This window comes from Arachis ipaensis, chromosome B6, assembly GCF_059453495.1.
Source record: "Arachis ipaensis isolate K30076 ecotype BB chromosome B6, ASM5945349v1, whole genome shotgun sequence".
NCBI lineage: Eukaryota > Viridiplantae > Streptophyta > Magnoliopsida > Fabales > Fabaceae > Arachis > Arachis ipaensis.
Genome location: NC_142441.1, coordinates 116,905,127 through 116,922,422, shown reverse-complemented (window position 1 = coordinate 116,922,422; position 17,296 = coordinate 116,905,127). Strand labels below are relative to the sequence as shown.

General features: G+C 40.5%; 1 protein-coding gene, 1 non-coding gene and 1 pseudogene across 2 annotated transcripts; all 3 read right to left on the bottom strand.

Moving 5' to 3' along the window:
- Window positions 1-209: 209 nt before the first annotated feature.
- Window positions 210-317, bottom strand: LOC148562432 (small nucleolar RNA R71). The gene has a single exon (XR_015887222.1). It is a non-coding gene; the product is annotated as a small nucleolar RNA R71 (small nucleolar RNA).
- Window positions 318-10,510: 10,193 nt separating this feature from the next.
- On the bottom strand, window positions 10,511-11,966 carry LOC148562431 (uncharacterized). Its single transcript, XM_088490887.1, has 3 exons — window positions 11,415-11,966; window positions 11,264-11,318; window positions 10,511-10,701 (listed from the first exon to the last, which is right to left on the bottom strand). Exons 1-3 carry the CDS (start codon window positions 11,964-11,966, stop codon window positions 10,511-10,513), a joined length of 798 nt encoding a protein of 265 aa, XP_088347013.1.
- A 117-nt stretch (window positions 11,967-12,083) lies between these two features.
- On the bottom strand, window positions 12,084-17,023 carry LOC148562430 (uncharacterized; annotated as a pseudogene).
- Between the last annotated feature and the right edge of the window lie 273 nt (window positions 17,024-17,296).

Genomic DNA, 17,296 nt, shown 5'->3' with positions numbered 1-17,296 from the left:
TTCAGTTCTTAACTGAATTCTTGCAGATCTATGATACTGTTAAGACTAATGGAGTAAATCCTGAAGTCTACAGGCTCATGCTTTTTCCTTTTGCTGTAAGAGACAGAGCTAGAGTGTGGTTGGACTCTCAACCCAAAGATAGCCTGAACTCTTGGGATAAGCTGGTCACGGCTTTCTTAGCCAATTTCTTTCCTCCTCAAAAGCTTAGTAAGCTTAGAGTGGATGTTCAAACCTTCAGACAGAAAGAAGGTGAATCCCTCTATGAAGCTTGGGAGAGATACAAGCAACTGACCAAAAAGTGTCCTTCTGACATGCTTTCAGAATGGACCATCCTGGATATATTCTATGATGGTCTATCTGAATTAGCTAAAATGTCATTGGATACTTCTGCAGGTGGATCCATTCACCTAAAGAAAATGCCTGCAGAAGCTCAAGAACTCATTGACATGGTTGCTAATAACCAATTCATGTACACTTCTGAGATGAATCCTGTGAGTAATGGGACGCCTATGAAGAAGGGAGTTCTTGAAATTGATACTCTGAATGCCATATTGGCTCAGAATAAAATATTGACTCAGCAAGTCAATATGATTTCTCAGAGTCTGAATGGAATGCAAGCTGCATCCAACAGTACTCAAGAGGCACCTTCTGAAGAAGAGGCCTATGATCCTGAAAACCCTGCAATAGCAGAGGTAAATTACTTGGGTGAACCATATGGAAACACCTATAATCCCTCATGGAGAAATCACCTAAATCTCTCATGGAAGGATCATCAAAAGCCTCAACAAGGCTTTAATAATGGTGGAAGAAATAGGTTTAAAAATAGTAAACCTTTTCCATCATCCACTCAGCAACAGACAGAGAATTCTGAACAAAATACCTCTAATTTAGCAAACTTAGTCTCTGATCTGTCCAAGGCCACTGTGAGTTTCATGAATGAAACAAGGTCCTCCATTAGAAATTTGGAAGCACAAGTGGGCCAGCTGAGTAAAAAGATCACTGAAATCCCTCCTAGTACTCTCCCAAGCAATACAGAAGAAAATCCAAAAGGAGAGTGCAAGGCCATTGAATTGATCACCATGGCCGAACCTGTAAGGGAAGGAGAGGACGTGAATCCCAAGGAGGAAGACCTCCTGGGACGTCCAGTGATCAATAAGGAGTTTTCCTCTGAGGAACCAAAGGAATCTGAGACTCAACTAGAGACCATAGAGATTCCATTAAACTTCCTTATGCCATTCATGAGCTCTGATGAGTATTCTTCTTCTGAAGAGAATGAGGATGTTACTGAAGAGCAAGTTGCCAAGTACCTTGGTGCAATCATGAAGCTGAATGCTAATTCATTTGGTAATGAGACTTGGGAAGATGAACCTCCCCTGTTCACCAATGAACTGAGTGATCTGGATCAACTGACATTGCCTCAGAAGAAACAGGATCCTGGAAAGTTCATAATACCTTGTACCATAGGCAACATGATCTTTGAAAAAGCTCTGTGTGACCTTGGTTCAGGGATAAACCTCATGCCCCTCTCTGTAATAGAGAAACTGGGAGGGATGAGGATGAATCCATCATCCTAGGAAGACCCTTCCTAGCCACAGCAAGAGCTGTGATTGATGTGGACAGAGGAGAACTGATCCTTCAATTAAATGAGGACAACCTTGTGTTTACAACCCAAGGATCTCTCTCTGCATCCATGGAGAGGAAGCATAAAAAGCTTCTCTCAAAGCAGAGTCAACCAAAGCCCCCACAGTCAAACTCTAAGTTTGGTGTTGGGAGGCCACAACCAAACTCTAAGTTTGGTGTCAAACCCCCATATCCAAACTCTAAGTTTGGTGTTGGGAGGTCTCAACAAAGCTCTGCACATCTGTGAGGCTCCATGAGAGCCCACTGTCAAGCTATTGACATTAAAGAAGCGCTTGTTGGGAGGCAACCCAATGTTTATTTATCTAATTTTATCGTTATTTCATGTTTTATTAGGTTCATGATCATGTGGAGTCACAAAATAAATATACAAATTGAAAACAGAATCAAAAACAGCAGAAGAAAAATCACACCCTGGAGGAGGATCTCACTGGCATTTAAACGCCAGTAAGGAGCATCCGTCTGGCGTTCAACGCCAGAACAGAGCATGGTTCTGGCGCTGAACGCCCAAAATGGGCAGCATCTAGGCGTTTGAACGCCAGAATTGCACCCTGGAGAAGAGCTGGCACTGAACGCCCAGAACAAGCATGGTTCTGGCATTCAACGCCAGAAATGGGCAACAAATGGGCGTTCAACGCCCAAAACAAGCACCAATCTGGCGCTGAACGGCCAGAGTTGTGTGCAAGGGCATTTTGCATGTCTAATTTGGTGCAAGGTTGTAAATCCTTGAACACCTCAAGATCTGTGGACCCCACAGGATCACCTCAGGATCTGTGGACCCCACAGGATCCCCACCTACCTCCACTCACTTCTTCTCACCCCTCTTTCACACAATCCCATAAACACTCTTCCCCAAAACTCTTCACCAATCACCTCAATCTCTCTTCCCTATCACCACTCCACCACTCACATCCGTCCACTCTTCCCCATAAACCTACCTCATAAACTCCACCTACCTTCAAAATTCAAAATCAATTTCCCACCCGAACCCACCCTATATGACCGAAACTTACCCCCTCCCTTCCCTATATAAAGCCCTCCATTCTTCCTCATTTTCACATAACACAACCCTCTCTTCTCTTCTTGGCCGAATACACCTCTCCCCTCTCCTCCATATTTTCTTCTTCTTCTTCATCTATTCTTTCTTCTCTTGCTCGAGGGCGAGCAATATTCTAAGTTTGGTGTGGTAAAAGCATAAGCTTTTTGTTTTTCCATTACCATTGATGGCATCTAAGACCGGAGAATCCTCTAGAAAAGGGAAAGGGAAGACAAAAGCTTCCACCTCTGAGTCATGGGAGATGGAAAGATTCATCTCCAAAGCTCATCAAGACCACTTCTATGATGTTGTGGCCAAGAAGAAGGTGATCCCCGAGGTCCCTTTCAAGCTCAAGAAGAATGAGTATCCGGAGATCCGACATGAAATCCAAAGAAGAGGTTGGGAAGTTCTAACAAACCCCATCCAACAAGTCGGCATCCTAATGGTTCAAGAGTTCTATGCCAATGCATGGATCACTAGGAACCATGATCAAAGTAAGAACCCGAATCCAAAGAATTATACTACAATGGTTCGGGGAAAATACTTAGATTTTAGTCCGAAAAATGTGAGGTTGGCGTTTAACTTGCCTATGATGCAAGGAGATGCACGCCCCTACACTAGAAGGGTCAACTTTAATCAAAGGTTGGACCAAGTCCTCATGGACATATGTGTGGAAGGAGCTCAGTGGAAGATTGACTCCAAAGGCAAGCCGGTTCAACTAAGAAGACTGGACCTCAAGCCTGTGGCTAGAGGATGGTTGGATTTCATTCAACGCTCCATCATCCCCACTAGCAACCGATCTGAAGTTACTGTGGATCGGGCCATCATGATCCATAGCATCATGATTGGAGAGGAAGTAGAAGTTCATGAAGTCATCTCCCTTGAACTCTACAAAATCACCGAAAAGCCCTCTCCTTGGGCAAGGCTAGCTTTTCCTCATTTTATTTGCCATCTATGTTACTCAGCTGGAGCTTTCATAGAAGGAGACATTCCCATTGAGGAAGAGAAGCCCATCACTAAGAAAAGGATGGAGCAAGCAAGAGAACCCATTCATGGATCTCAAGAGGCGCATGAAGCTCATCACCATGAGATCCCGGAGATGCCTCAAATGCATTTTCCTCCACAAAACTATTGGGAGCAAATCAATACCTCCCTAGGAGAATTAAGTTCCAACATGGGACAACTAAGGGTGGAACATCAAGAGCACTCCATCATCCTTCATGAAATTAGAGAAGATCAAAAAGCAATGAGGGAGGAGCAACAAAGACAAGGAAGAGACATAGAAGAGCTTAAGGACATCATTGGTTCCTCGAGAAGGAAACGCCACCATCACTAAGGTGGACTCATTCCTTGTTCTTATTCTCTGTTTTTCGTTTTCTATGTTAAGTGCTTATCTATGTTTGTGTCTTCATTACATGATCATTAGTAGTTAGTAACTATGTCTTAAAGTTATGAATGTCCTATGAATCCATCACCTCTCTTAAATAAAAACTATTTTAATTCAAAAGAACAAGAAGTACATGAGTTTCGAATTTATCCTTAAACTTAGTTTAATTATATTGATGTGGTGACAATGCTTCTTGTTTTCTGAATGAATGCTTGAACAGTGCATATGTCTTTTGAAGTTGTTGTCAAGAATGTTAAATATGTTGGCTCTTGAAAGAATGATGACAAGGAGACATGTTATTTGATAATCTAAAAAATCATAAAAATGATTCTTGAAGCAAGAAAAAGCAGCAAAGAACAAAGCTTGCAGAAAAAAAAATAGGCGAAAAAAAATTTAGAAAGAAAAGCAAGCAGAAAAAGCCAAAAGCTCTTAAAACCAAGAGGCAAGAGCAAAAAGCCAGTAACCCTTAAAACCAAAAGGCAAAGGCAAATAAAAAGGATCCCAAGGCTTTGAGCATCAGTGGATAGGAGGGCCTAAAGGAATAAAATCCTGGCCTAAGCGGCTAAACTAAGCTGTCCCTAACCATGTGCTTGTGGCGTGTAGGTGTCAAGTGAAAACTTGAGACTAAGCGGTTAAAGTCAAGGTCCAAAGCAAAAAAAGAGTGTGCTTAAGAACCCTGGACACCTCTAATTGGGGACTTTAGCAAAGCTGAGTCACAATCTGAAAAGGTTCACCCAATTATGTGTCTGTGGCATTTATGTATCCAGTGGTAATACTGGAAAACAAAGTGCTTAGGGCCACGGCCAAGACTCATAAGGTAGCTGTGTTCAAGAATCAACATACTGAACTAGGAGAATCAATAACACTATCTGAACTCTGAGTTCCTATAGATGCCAATCATTCTGAACTTCAATGGATAAAGTGAGATGCCAAGACTATTCAAGAGGCAAAAAGCTATAAGTCTCGCTCATCTGATTGAAGCTATGTTTCATTGATAGTTTGGAATTTATAGTATATTCTCTTCTTTTTATCCTATTTGATTTTCAGTTTCTTGGGGACAAGCAACAATTTAAGTTTGGTGTTGTGATGAGCGGATAATTTATACGCTTTTTGGCATTGTTTTTAGTATGTTTTTAGTAGAATCTAGTTACTTTTAGGGATGTTTTCATTATTTTTTATGTTAAATTCACATTTCTGGACTTTACTATGAGTTTGTGTGTTTTTCAATGATTTCAGTTATTTTCTGGCTGAAATTGAGGGACTTGAGCAAAAATCAGATTCAGAGGTAGAAGAAGGACTGCTGATGCTGTTGGATTCTGACCTCCCTGCACTCAAAGTGGATTTTCTGGAGCTACAGAACTCAAAATGGCGCGCTTCAAATTGCGTTGGAAAGATGACATCCAAAGCTTTCCATCAATATATAATAGTCCATACTTTGGCCAAGTTTAGACGATGTAAAAGGGAGTTGAACGCCAGTTCTACGCTGCTGTCTGGAGTTAAACGCCAGAAACAAGTCACAAGCCAGAGTTGAACGCCAGAAATACGTTACAAACTGGCGTTCAACTCCAGAAAGAGCCTCTGCATGTGTAACATTCAAGCTCAGCCCAAGCACACACCAACTGGGCCCCGGAAGTGGATTTATGCATCAATTACTTACTTCTGTAAACCCTAGTAGCTAGTTTATTATAAATAGGACTTTTTACTATTGTATTTGATATCTTTGGATGTCTGGTTCTTAGTTCATGGGGGCTGGCCTCTCGGCCATGCCTGGACCTTTCACTTATGTATTTTCAACGGTAGAGTTTCTACACTCCATAGATTAAGGTGTGGAGCTCTGCTGTTCCTCAAAGATTAATGCAAAGTACTACTGTTTTTCTATTCAATTCAACTTATTCCGCTTCTAAGATATTCATTCGCACTTCAACCTGAATGTGATGAATGTGACAACCATCATCATTCCCTATGAACGCGTGCCTGACAACCACTTCCGTTCTACCTTCGATTGAATGAGTATCTCTTAGATCTCTTAATCAGAATCTTCGTGGTGTAAGCTAGATTGATGGCGGCATTCATGAGAATCCGAAAAGTCTAAACCTTGTCTGTGGTATTCCGAGTAGGATTCAGGGATTGAATGACTGTGACGAGCTTCAAACTCGCGAGTGCTAGGCGTAGTGACAGACACAAAAGGAGGGTGAATCCTATTCCAGTATGATCGAGAACCTCAGATGATTAGCCGTGCTGTGACAGAACATTTAGACCATTTTCACAAGAGGATAGGATGTAGCCATTGACAACGGTGATGCCCTTACATAAAGCCAGCCATGGAAAGGAGTAAGACTGATTGGATGAAGACAGCAGGAAAGCAGAGATTCAGAGGAACGAAAGCATCTCTATATGCTTATCTGAAATTCTCACCAATAAATTACATAAGTGTTTCTATCCTTATTTTATGTTTACTTATTATTTAATTTTCGAAAACTCCATAACTATTTTATATCCGCCTGACTGAGATTTACAAGGTGACCATAGCTTGTTTCATACCAACAATCTTCGTGGGATCGACCCTTACTCACGTAAGGTTTATTACTTGGACGACCCAGTGCACTTGCTGGTTAGTTGTATCGAAGTTGTGAATGAAAAACAATTTATTAAGACGTGCGCACAGAGTTTTTGGCGCCGTTGCCTGAGATCACAATTTCGTGCACCAGTGGTTTAGAAAGTAGATTCTCACCATGGTGACCAAACGTTCTCTGTGATCCATTCAATTGAGCATGATACCAATCCATGCACTTCAAGTTGAAGTGTGGAACCTTATTGAACCGTGTGCACCAACTCTGGGTACGAGCCATTTCCCTCTTACTCTTAAAGCCACAAAGAGCTCTAAGCTGGCCATCTGTTTCAAGCAAACCATATTCAAGTGAATAAGTAAAGTTATAGGTTAAGGATTGTACCCACTTGAAGCTTGTATTGGGTGGCAATGGCCTTGGGGTAGGTGTTTCTGGTGATTCTGTAAGTTCTTCTCCCTTGGGTTCTTCTATGAATTTCTCCACTTCCTTGCAAGAGTCTACAATTGTATCTGTGTCCTGGTCAAAGTCTTCTATGTCTTCCTCATCACTTGAGTCATAGATTGGAGGATGAGAGAAATCTACCTCCGCATCGTCTTCGTATTCACTTGGGGAAGATTCTTCGATCTCAGAGAATTCACTTGCAGATGCAAATTCATTACTAAGAGAATTTGACTTGTGACTATCATCATCAAGGGAATTTGTGTCCTGGGTTATTCCATCTGATTCTTCATAAACAACTTGCCTTGGAGATTGTACAATATCCTCCTTAGCATCAACTATAGCGTCTTTGACGGAGTTCTCCTAAGTTCTGGATTCCCATGGAGGTTCAGCATCTCCTAGATCTTCAACCAACTCTTCTTCTTGAGCAATGACAGCTTCTTCTACTTGTTCTAGTACGAATTCATTCTCTGTCTTGTCCACTGGAGTTTCTGGTATCTCCTTCATGCTACGCTCTTTGTTAGACTGTTCACATGGGGCTGTGGCTGATCCTTGTGTATTTGAGCGCCTAAAAATCCATTGAATTACTACTTTCTCCAGTTGTCGAATGGTTGTTTGAAATTTATTTACTGTTTCTTTTAGGCGAACCTCTGCTTCTCAGGTTGCCAGACTTGGACATGATACATAGAAAAGTAGTGGTGATTGGGAGTGATTGGATTGGTACTGGGGTAAGGAAGGATCATATGGTGGCGAATGGTGAAGAGAAGCTTGTGAGTGTGGTGGTTCGAGGTTATGTTGAAAAGATGGTTTATATGCACGGGGTGGGGCTTGTTGGTAGTTACAAGGTTGTCCACCATATCTTTCAGCTGGGTATGCACGGTAGAATGGTCTTTGTCCAGGATATCTCAGAGGGTGTTGCTGCCTAAAGGGTTGATTAGATCCTCTTGGCTCCATCCATCCTTGATTGATCTGACCTTGATGCATATTCCTGCTGTAACTTCTATTTCCTTCAACAAAGTTAGAACGAAACTCAAAGCGAGAGGGGTGAGGTTCATGGTAGAAAATAAAGATAAAAAGAAAAAAAAAACAAAAATAAATAAACAAGCAAAAGAAAAATATTTACAATAACCAATAATAAGGCACACGTTAGAAGTTCCCCGGCAACGGCGCCATTTTTGACGATGGGATTTTTGCCAGTAAAGAAGTTCATAAAAACAATCGCGTTGTAGATATAGTCTCTAAACCAACAAAAATCCCTTCGTGCAAACGTTTTGGGTGTCACAAGTAACAAACCCCTTTAAAAATTGTTAACCGAGTATTCAAATCTCGGGTCGTCTTCTTAAGGAACTGCAAGGAAGTATGTTCTTATTATTGGCTATAAGGGTTGTAATTGGGGTTTAGAAGGTGAGAAGCAAGTGATTTGAATGACAAGTAAAGTAAATGGCAATTAAAATAAATAAATGCTGTAAAGCAACTTTTGGCAAGGTAAGAGAAATTGGAAGTCCAACTTAATTATCTCTCTCAACAATAATGAAAGTTGAATCTAAATTCCACTTAGTTAACCTTTACTAAAGCAAAGGAAAGTCAAGGGACTAATTAGTTTGACCTTCGAATCCTAATTATTTCCTAAGAAAAAGTTGGGTTTATTGAAGTTCAGTTCAATTAGCAAGATAGCGATTATCAGTTATGTTGAGTTTGATAATGTTGAGTTACTGATTTCTTAACCAAGACCAAAAGGAGAAGAAGTAAAATTGCTGGAATAAAAATGTCCTTAGATGGAAAGTAATTGTAACACAAATTAAAGAGAAAGCAATCAATAACTGAAATACCTCAAATAATCATTAATTCAAATCATAACATGGAAAGGGTTCATAAGTCAAGTTGGCAACATTCATAGATACGAATAAAAGCATTAAAGTAAAAGTAGCATAGAAACATAAATTAAAATAAATATTAAACCTGGATCGAGAGTCACTCTTAAAAACTAAGAGAAGTCCTAAATCCTAATCCTAATCTTAATCCTAAGAGAGAAGGGAGAGAATCTCCCTCTCAAAACTAATCTAAATCATGGAAAGTAATAAAAATGCAAGCTCTCTTTGAATGGATGCATTCCCCCACTTTATAGCCTCTAATCTGTGTTTTCTGGGCCGAAAACTGGGTCAAAAACAGCCTAGAAATCACCCCCTGCGTATTCTGGTACGTTCAGGTCGCGGACAAGTGACGCAGAGGCATCGTCCACGCGGCCGCGCGGATTGAAGTTCGCAGATGCGACGCGTCCGCGTGGATCACACGTTCGCGTCGCTTAGCGTCAGGGCAACTATGGCATATTATATATCAAATCGAAGCCCCGGACGTTAGATTTCCAACGCAACTAGAACTGTGTCGTTTGGACCTCTGTAGCTAAAGTTATAGCCGTTTGAGTGCAAAGAGGTTAGGCTGGACAGCTTAGCAGTTTCTCCAACTTCTTGTATTCCTTCCACTTTTGCATGATTCCTTTCCATCCTCTGAGCCATTCCTGTCCTGTAATCTCTGAAAACACTTAACACACATATCAAGGCATCTAATGGTGATAAGAGAGGATTAATAATAAGCAAATATAAGATCAAAGAAGCATGTTTTCAATCATAGCACAAAACTAGGAAGGAAAATGTAAAACATGCAAATAGTATGAATAAGTGGGTAAAGAGTTGATAAAATCCACTCAATTGAGCACAAGATAAACCATAAAATAGTGGTTTATCAGGCTGTCAGTCCTCTTCGAATGGTGCTGTCTCTTCTTCTTAGCAGAACTGAGTTGCCCCTTACAAAAGTAGGTCTGCCTCTCCTTGTTGGTGTTGGTGCTATTGGCCTTGTTGCCACTGGAGGTGCTGGTTCTGAGCTGGTTGCTGGTCTCACCAAGGTGGATACTGTTGATGAAGTGGCTGCATTAGGGGGTGCAGCAGCTGTTGTAGTAGACACATCGTTGACAGTGTTCTGTATCAATAGGGTCATTAGTTTAAAAAAAAGATTTTACAGTTCCAGGTCCAACATTTTGGAAACAACAAAGTAGGCCAAATTACAATTGTTTACCTCATCAGGCTAACTTTTTGGGTGGTTTTGAGTGAGGTCTTCCTCATCTGCAACATGTGCAGCATGTACAGCCTCCATGGTCTCCTCCCAGTTAGCTTCTTGATCTCTAGCTTCTTCCTTATCAATGTCTTGTTCTTCAGCTGCTATTCCAGTTGGTCTCTCAGGGCAAGTTCTACTATTATGTCCAGCCTTGCAGAGAGACAATGAATAAAGTAAATCAGCATTCATCAAATTCAGATTTAGTTAAATATTATGTAAGTAGATACTAATTAAAGATTTTGTTTGACTGACTCTCTTGCAGGTTTGACATGTTATCTAGCCATATCTTCTCTTGGCATTATATTGGCTCCCAGAACTTTGCTCAGTGTTGTCCTTTTACCTCTTCTTTGTAGGTCTGCCAATAGGCCTCTTGTATGTAGGAGGCAGACAAGGCAACCCTTCATGATGCTCCCAATACTCTTGACTTGGTATGCTGTTAATGTGAAACTGGTAAGTCCTGTTGTATGCCTCAATGGTGAGCTTGTGACGAACATAGTCTTCAGGCTTCTCATTCTTTCTCTGGATTGCTGCAATCCCATGACAGCATGGTAGTCCAGTCAGCTTCCATTTTCTGCATGAACATGTTCTCTCTCATGTATTCACTCTCACTCTATGTTGCCACTTTCTAACTTCAAATTGGTTGTGCTCATCATCACCACACCATTGTGCTTCCCAGTAGTTAGCTTGTGTTTTCTCCTTCTCTAATCTACTGGCTTGTATACGGGCTATTTGTCCAGTGTAAGCCACAGTGCGTCCTTGTGAGTTGCCATCATTTTCATGATATAGAACCTGAGCTCCTCAAGCATTGTCAAAATGCTTTTCCCCGCAAACCCACAATTGTTGAATTAAATAATTCACAGTTATTGCTTGTCAAACTATCTACCTTCGGCCACTCAGGAATCCTTGATCTCGACCACTGTTCTTGCTCAAATTTGGACAAATACTCCCACGCTTGTTTATTGATCTATTTCACATTAGCCATTGCATCATTGAACTCTTGATCAGTAGTTGCTTTTGCACATTGCCAGAATGCTCCCTTAAGTTCCTTATACTTTCAGCTCTTGTTCAGGTTTCTCCACATATGCATACAACAAAATCTGTTCTTGACACCCGGCATCACGTCCTGTAATGCTGGTATCAATCCCTGTATTGAAGGGTAGCCTCAGTAATTAGAAGATATTGATGCAGTAACTTAAAGAAGAATATAAGAAAACAAGTGAGTGGTTAAAGTGCATATCACCTTCTGCTGGTCGGACATAAAAACCCAGGCATTCTCATTGTAGTCCCCTATGTCAATATGTAACTCCTCAAGAAAGAATCTCCAATTTTTCCGAGTTTCTGCATCCACAACCCCATATGCAATTGGAAAAAGCTGGTTGTTCACGTCTTGACCAATGGCTATTAGTAATTGCCCTCCAAAGTAACCTTTCAGAAAGGTCCCATCCAACACTATAAAGGGTCTACACCCTGCTTTAAATCCATTTGTGCAAGCAGCCAAACAAATGTACAAGTTCCTAAACCTAGGCAACCCTTCCGGCTGTGGAGTAGTCCCCATGTTGGCTATTGACCCAGGATTAACCTTCATGATTTCGTTCATATAGTCTCTAAGCCTTAGGTATTGATCCTTCTCTGTTCCTTCAATAACATCTTTGGCCTCGTTCATAGCCCTATACATCATCCTCTCATTAACCGAAATATCATACTCCACCTTAAACCACTCCTGTGCCTCCCTCTGTAACAGGTTGGGATAGATTCTGAGCTTCGGCACAGCTCCTCCGCAACCCAAGCACATATGACTGACTTACTCTTGTTGCTTCTCGGACACGTATGTTCATCCACAAATGTCTTAATCTGAAACGAGGCTGGATAGTTGGTCCTGGCACAGTAACACAACCAAGAACAGTCGGGGTCATAGCAAATCACCCTGCACCGCTTCTGTAGGGTTGGTTGAACCTCTAAAACTTGGAGGATGAACCTTGAGAAAAGTAGCCAAGGTCATCGGAGCACCTCCCATGTTATCACCATTCCCTTCCGTATTATCGTTTCCGTTTCCATCGCCGTTTCCGTTCCCAGCCGGTTGGCCAATCCTCTGCACAGCTTGCAAAGTCGCAGCAGCATTTGCCTCTATGGTGTTTGCAAGATTAGCCATTACCGCCATGAACTCGGCATGATTATCGGCCGGTTGCTCGTTCTTACCCTTTCCTTGTGAACGTGTACGACCTCGTCCGCGAGTGGCCATTAGGGTTCCTGTCTACACCAATCAATCGATATCAAGGTGATCAGTCTCAATATCAAAAGCCTAGTGTTTCAATTATCCCTAGACGGCACTCACAAACAAGCATGCTATAAAATACCAAGTAGATAACCTAAATAGCATGAAAGAAAAATGACCCAGAGTATGCAATGAAGCACAATCGGTCCATCCCTCAAGCTCACGAGGACGAACCGCTCTGATACCACTAAATGTAACACCCCGATTACCCTAATCCTTACCTCTAGCCGTAAAGCAAAGGTTAATCACAGGTTACGATAATTCTAAGGCTTATACATATTTATATAGAAAGAAATAATATATTCTAGACGCCCAATGAAGGGTTGAGCTCAAAGACAAAATTTAAAAGCGCAAATCGTACTCACGAAGTTACAAACTTAAAGCATAAGACATATGTATAATATGATAAGAGGTAATAATATAGTAGCATAAGAATCTTACCTCGGCTCGCAGAGTTTAATCCGGCTAGCTATGTACAGATAGTATAGAAGTTTGACAATTAAAAACAGCTTATACAAATTGTTCTCTCAAAGGTAAGCCGCTATGCAAAATAAATACAAAAGATGAGACATATACGAAATAATCAAAAGACTCCCAATACAGAATGAAGATCCTCCGCTCTATCACCACCAAGCAACTCACCGAGGTGGGTTGCGACCTGCATCTGAAAACTATAACAGAATATGGTATGAGAGGCGGAGGTTCTCAGTATGGTAACAGTGCCCAATAATGTATGATATAAGGTTCCGAGACGCCGAAGGCAATCCTAGAACTTCATATCGCTACAGAATATTCAAGCCTTAACTAAATAAAATAAATAACTTAATCCATAAACCATAAACAGGGTTATCTAAACTTAGGGAATTTCTAACTAATACTAAACCACACCGCTGTATCCCACAGCCTTCGCCAACCTACCCTCCACGCGACCTATCGCCACCACCTTCCTATCCTCCTCAGCACCAGACAATCATAGATAATGCAAGCAAGTAAAGCACGTATAGTATTCATATATAACAAGTAACTCAAGAAGCAAGTAAGCATGTTATACAATTAGGCAAACTCAAGTAATCAAAGCAAACAAGCACATAAAAGATGCATATGATGAATGTCTATCCTATTGGCTCGTAATATCACTTGTCGGTCCATAAATGCCAACCTGACACATCCTTTTGGATGTAGCTTTTCTGCCACGCCCACGGATATAGTGCCGAGTACACTCTATTGACCCTCGGATATAGTGTCGGGCACACTCTCTTCACCCACAGATATAGTGTCGGGCACACTCGCATGGATAATCCAAGGATATAGTGCCTGGCACACTCTTGTAGCAGAAAAGGTTATTAATCATAATTCATTCACAAGAACATAGTACCCTGCACATTAGCATGCTTAACCCAAGGATATAGTGGCTGGCACACTCTCCATATTCAACAAGATCATCATTCCTTGCTGAATTCTCCTCGTACTTAACCCAAGGATATAGTGCTTGGCATACTCTCAACATTCAACAAGATCATTATTTTTCTCTGTGTCCTCAGCTCATCATAACAATCATCAACTTTCCATTCTAAACTCATTAGTTCATCAGTTTTCTCAATTTGTTGTCAGTAATCACCAGGTTCACTACTCTTCCTTCTCTCTCAACTAAACTCATCCTCAATACACCAGAAACCTAAACCTCCGTTCTCTAACTCTTCAAAGAAAAACCCAAATTAAATCTCCTTGGACCTTTCCCATGCTTTGATACCCGAAAATAAGTCAAAGAATCTTAAATAGGTGTCACAGAAGTATATAACTTGTTGGGAAGGTGAAATAGTTTATAAACAAGGTTTAAGTTGTAAAACAGGGCGTGTGCGTACGCACAGGGGTGTGCATGCGCACGCCCAAAAGGATTTCAAAACGTGTGCGTACGCATAGGGTGTGCGTGTGCACAAGTACCAAATTTTACAATTTTGTTCGCTCGCACAAGCTGTGCTAGTGCCCCAACAGACTGCCTTTCCCAATGTGTGTGAGCGCACAGGTTGTAAATCTTCATTGGTTGTGCGCGCGCACAGGCTGTGCTAACGCTGCCAACAGTAAGCCTTCCCCTGTGTGTGCGTACGCACAAGGCTGTGCGTGCGCACAGATATCGAAAAATCACAGGGCTATGCATGTGCACAAGGCTGTGAGTGTGCACATACCAGAAATCACAAAATTCTGCAACATTACAGAATTTTAGATTTTGACACCAAATTTTGAATGATCATAACTCCCTCTACAAAAATCCAAATTTTACAAACTTATATCAATTTGAAGAGTTTTCAATGAACTTTAAATCTAAACAAGTTTCAAAAAATTTTGAAAATTGAGGCACAAGTTATGACTCGTCAAAGTTCTCTAAAAATCAGTTTTTACCAAAAGCTCACAAAGCTTCAATTTTCCACAATCCTTAACCAAAATCAAACCAAACCATATCAAACCCCAATTTACATCATAACTCACTCTTTGTATCACATTCTACCATTCATACCAAATTTTCCTTCACATTTCTATTTTTTCAACCTCAATCATCAAATATAAATAGCATTATAAACGATCCTCCACCATCACATTCCTCAATCATCATAAAGACTCATGACTCTACCCATTCACCAATAACATTCTCATTAATCATCATTAATTTATCATCAACAATACCAACAACTCTCAACCACCATAACAAATCTCAATATTTAATATCTCAATTTATCAACTCCTTAGACACTCATCTCCAATTACCAACATTAATATTCATCATCAATCATCAACCATATCAACAAACCCTCATCAACAACAATAAATCTCACATTCATCATCAACCTTCATAATCATTAAAATACCAACAATCATTATAAAATCATATAATCATTATCGTTATTATTCAAATTCCTTCCACACAACACCACTACAACATCAATCAATCCACATCAACAATACCAATTATCAATTTTCTCGTCAACATCATAATCAAACTCTAACATACACAACTCATAAAATCTTTATCACAACTCACATGCCACATACATAATTCAATCCTATCTTAAGGTCAACTAGTCTAAATGTCCAGAAACATTACATATTACATAAAGGAAACCGAAACTATACCTTGGCCGATTTCCAAACGCACTAAACACCAAAACGAAGCCACCAAGCTCGATTCAAAGCCTCAACCAACTCCAACAAACACCAAAACTCAATCTAACATCACATATATAACAAAATCAAAACCTAGAAACCACAACATACAACACCACAAGGATTTATGAGCAACTTTATCTTGTCTAAAGAGAATTGGGGCAATTTCCAACAATTACCCGCTACAAGAGATCACCTAAACAAGCAAAACCACAAAATCCACTCAAAAACCAAACCCCCAAAAATGTAGAAGTTAGGGAAGGAAACTGGGGAGTGGATTTCAAGTTCTTACCTAATTTTCTTAGATAGAAAGGAAGATCTCATCGAGAGCTTCGCGTGACCGTGAACGGCTCGTCAATCGGAGTTTCGTAGCTCAAGTTATGGCTCCCGGAAGATGGAGGTGAATAGTGAAACCCCTCTTCTCCTCTCTTCCCCTAAAACCGCGCCTCTCTCTCTTATTTTGGTGGAAATGAGCTGAAAAGCTCATTTAATGAGCTTATATATGTTGGGCCTTGGGCCCGGTTTGGGCCCGGTCTAACCCGTTAGCGTTTTTGGTCCGTTTAGCCCACTTTGGACGAAACCTTTAAGATTAGTACCCGGTTTTCAATTCTAAATTATTTTTATCCTTTCAAAATAATAAATCAACTTTCAAAATCTTATTTTTCTCAAAATACAGTACCGGACAGACTTAAACCGGTTCGACCGATTCAACTGCCAGTTCACGATTTTTTTCGATTTTTTGCAGAAAATACATTTTCTAACTCAGAAAAATTCATTAAAATTAAATTTTACCTTTATATTTTCAAATTAAAACTTTTAAATTTGAATCTATTCCGGGCATTAAAATTATTTTATTAAAATGATTTTACGTGAAAAGCTCTGGTTCTTACAATTAGCATCATCATCATTGGTCTCATGTGTGGATTCATTTACTATTTTAGCTTCTCGAGGATCACCCTCAGGTTGTTCAGATTCAACAGCTCTTCTTTCTTAGGATAAACCACTTGGTGGTGGCCTTGGATGCCTCTTTCTCACCTTCTTAACAACCTTCTCTGGAGCTGCATCTTCTTCAGTGTCTTTATCCCCATTTCCATCATTCACATCTTCATTCATAACACCACCCTCACATTTGTTCGACTCGTTAACATCAACATTCTCCTCAATCACAACTTCATTCAAAGTCTCGTTCACAAAAACAATCAAAGCCTTATTCAACTCATTAACCTCACCAGTGGCCTCATTCAGTCATTCACAACTTCAGTTTCCCTCTCATCACCAAGTGAATTGACCTCAACCACACTCTCACTGCTACCATCAGACACCACATCTTCGTCAAGGATTTCAGGGTTGGCATCAATGGGATGATCAAAATAGAGATGGATAGTGTTGTCATTCTTCATCGCACTCTCACACATCCTCATCACTTCAGCATCCGTCCTAAGCACTTTAAGACCCTTACCTAAGTTGAAACCAGGTTCTAGCCAATATACTTCATTATATCCAGGGTAACCCAAGTCTAAAAATAACCGCTCAACAAAAATAAATTGCATGTCTCCACATTCACCCTGTGTATCTTAGTAACTAAACCCCCATCGTATATCACATTACCGTCTCTACCCCTTTTCAAGGAACCCATGTGATGATATACAAACATAACTATACGATCCATCTAAGAAATATTAGAGGGAAGATAC

Coding starts and splice junctions, on each gene's coding strand:
- LOC148562431 (XM_088490887.1), bottom strand. CDS start 11,966: ATGTGCTTGGGTTGCGGAGGAGCTGTGCCGAAGCTCAGAATCTATCCC. Junction 11,319..11,414: donor TTATGTCCGACCAGCAGAAG/GTGATATGCACT, acceptor CCTTCAATACAG/GGATTGATACCAGCATTACA. Junction 10,702..11,263: donor TGTCAAGAACAGATTTTGTT/GTATGCATATGT, acceptor ATGGGATTGCAG/CAATCCAGAGAAAGAATGAG.